At 33.5% G+C, this 2,801-nt stretch overlaps 1 protein-coding gene across 1 annotated transcript; it reads right to left on the bottom strand.

Annotated features, from left to right (window-relative positions):
- On the bottom strand, window positions 375–1,062 carry LOC109333644 (pleckstrin homology domain-containing protein 1). The gene has a single exon (XM_019569172.1). The coding sequence runs from the start codon at window positions 947–949 to the stop codon at window positions 512–514; it is 438 nt and encodes a 145-aa protein (XP_019424717.1). The 5' UTR covers window positions 950–1,062; the 3' UTR covers window positions 375–511.

Below are 2,801 nucleotides of genomic sequence, written 5' to 3'. Positions count from 1 at the left end.
CATTAATGCTACACGGCCAGGAGGAAATAACCGGAATAAAAGTGTTGTTGTCTGATGGAATGATGTGATCCAGATCAGACACTCATCCAACACATTCTAGAGAAAAACTGGCAACAACTCAGTCTCTCTAGTATTTTACATATTGGTTTACCTCTACTATTGTTGGAGTTACAAGTTCAATTAACAAAAAGGATTCTTCAGTGTATTATGCACCACAAAAACCAAATAAACCAAACTGAGAACATCAAAACTCATGTTTTCCATCTCTGATCCCAACAGAACAATAAAAGAAGCAAAACACCCACCTCAGATTCAACTAGATTCACTCCCACACCAAAGAAAACCCCAAAACACCACATACCCATTATCCAAAATGCAAAAAAGCAAACATTTTTATTAACATTAGAGATCCACAACGCCACGATTATTTTACAACTTTCTAAGCATTAAGATGACTATTCACACAGAATATAGAACGACAAGTACATGAAATCAATCGAAAAAGTGAAAATCACCGTCTGCTACTATCATAATCAACAACCTCATTATCAGCGAGGGATCGAGAGTGCTGAACGATGGCACGGCCAATAGAATTGATCCAATCCTCCTTCTCCTTGTCAGAGTCCGCAAGAAAAAACATTGTGGAGTGAGCGGTAGAGAGTTCAAAGGCGGAGGGTTTACGGAGAACGTCTTCGGCGCCCTTCACCGTTAGGCAGTCAGACACGGAGATCACGCCGCGAGGAATGCCGGAGGGTGCGGCGGCTGTTGGGTCCTTGAACCATAAGAGCTTGCCTTGTTTGAGGATGAACCAGCGGCGGCGCCAGGTTTTGATGTAGTCGCCTTGCTTTGTGAGCCAACCCGTTCGCTCTGGGTTGGACCAGAACTCGATGCCCTGGTAGTCCTCTGGGTTCGGGTCTTGAGCCGTTGCTAATCGCCATAGATTCTCCATTTCAGCAGATAGAATTTGCTATGCTGTATTCCAATTTCTCTTTCTGATAGGGTAGGCCTTGATCTGATTTAAAAAAAGTATGCAAATTTCATTCTAAATAAATAAAACCATACTTATGAAAAGATAAAGCATGAGTTGCTTGAAACTGAAAACAGATGAACCTAGATCTAGTTAAAAATTATAATAATAACCAATTAAAAGCATTTAAAATTCATTATATCAACTAGTTTTTATTTAAATGATATTGATTATATCAATTGGTTTTCATTTAAGGATACAAAAATTTACTGAAAGTAATTTAACTTTTACCAAAATATTATTGAATATTATTAAAACACAATTGTTATCACCAACAAAGTGTTGTCTGGTTTAAGACTTTACTAGATTCCTATAAAGATCAAATGTCAAATGTTTAATTCATGTGAATGTCACTTATTGAGAGGGGTTGTCACCAATCTTAAAAGGGATTAATTTACCCAAAATGATAATGATATACCATTGATAGTACCCAAAAAAATATAATTATTATCTATATTTATACTTTCTAATTATGATATATCATTAACTCGGATATTTTGTTTTAACAAATGGTTTAAAAAAAATTATTTATCAGTGAACCATGAATTGAATTATTATCATGGGTGACAAATGAATGGACTTGGATAGATTTAAATGAATTTTGATCCTAATACATGGATGAGAACTCATTCATTAATCCAAATAAATCCATGAGAAAATTACATTAACATCCTCTAAGTTTTAGTGAAATTACACAAATTACTCCTTCATTTTTTAAGCATACACAAATTATCTATAATTATATACATAATAGTGACTACCTCTGTAAGAAATATAAGTGTAATTTCTTAAACAAAAAATGGTTACTAACGTAATTAAGTCAAACAAAATATAATATATTGTGAAGACAAATTAAAATAGTATAATAGTCAATGTATATTCATTATTTTTTGTTCATTATAAAATTCATAAAAAATTCTAAGGAGATATTTCAATCACTATTATACTATACTGTAACTAACCAGAATAATGAATAGAAATTGTATCTTACACTATTTGGACTTATCTTCACAATATACTATATTTTGTTTAACTTAATTACACTTGTCAATCATTACCAGTTTTTTTTAAGAAATTACACTTATCTTTTAAACATGAGTCGTTGATGTTGTTGGAACTTACAACTAATTGCAGAAAAGAAATGCAGAAAAAGAAGTAAGAAATGTACTATAGAATTAGAAAGTGTAGATTGGTTAACAACTACCAATCCAACAACCAACTTCTATTTATAGAAACTTCAATGTTTACAAGCCCAAACTCAATTAGGCCCAATGCTTACTTATACACAAGCTTATGAATTACATTTACATTTCATTCTAACATTCTACCTTAATTCAAGCTTGATAGACTTACTACTCCTAGCTTTCTTCTTTGAATTTCAAAACTTTCTCTCTTAAGTGCCTTTGTGAGTATATCAGCTTGCTGCTCTAGTGAAGTGCAGAATTCTAGCTCAAAATTTCCCTTTTCAACTTGATCTCTCAAGAAGTGATACTTGGTTTCTATATGTTTACTGCGTCCATGAGAATCTGGATTCTTGGATAGATTAATGACTGACTTATTGTCCACGAAAATCACTAATGTCAAGTCATTTTGCACACATAACTCATTGAGCAATGATTTCAACCATAACCCTTGACAGCATCCTAGGCAGGTAGAAATGTATTCGGATTCACAAGAGGAGAGTGTCACCACCTCTTGCTTCTTTGAGCTCCAACTAATGGATGCATTGTTGTATATGAATAAGTATCCATTGGTGCTTTTCCTATCATCCTTG

The sequence above is a fragment of the Lupinus angustifolius genome, chromosome LG19 (assembly GCF_001865875.1).
Source record: "Lupinus angustifolius cultivar Tanjil chromosome LG19, LupAngTanjil_v1.0, whole genome shotgun sequence".
Lineage (NCBI taxonomy): Eukaryota > Viridiplantae > Streptophyta > Magnoliopsida > Fabales > Fabaceae > Lupinus > Lupinus angustifolius.
The sequence above is the reverse complement of the archived record's forward strand: the minus strand, read 5'-3'. Positions and strand labels throughout refer to the sequence as shown.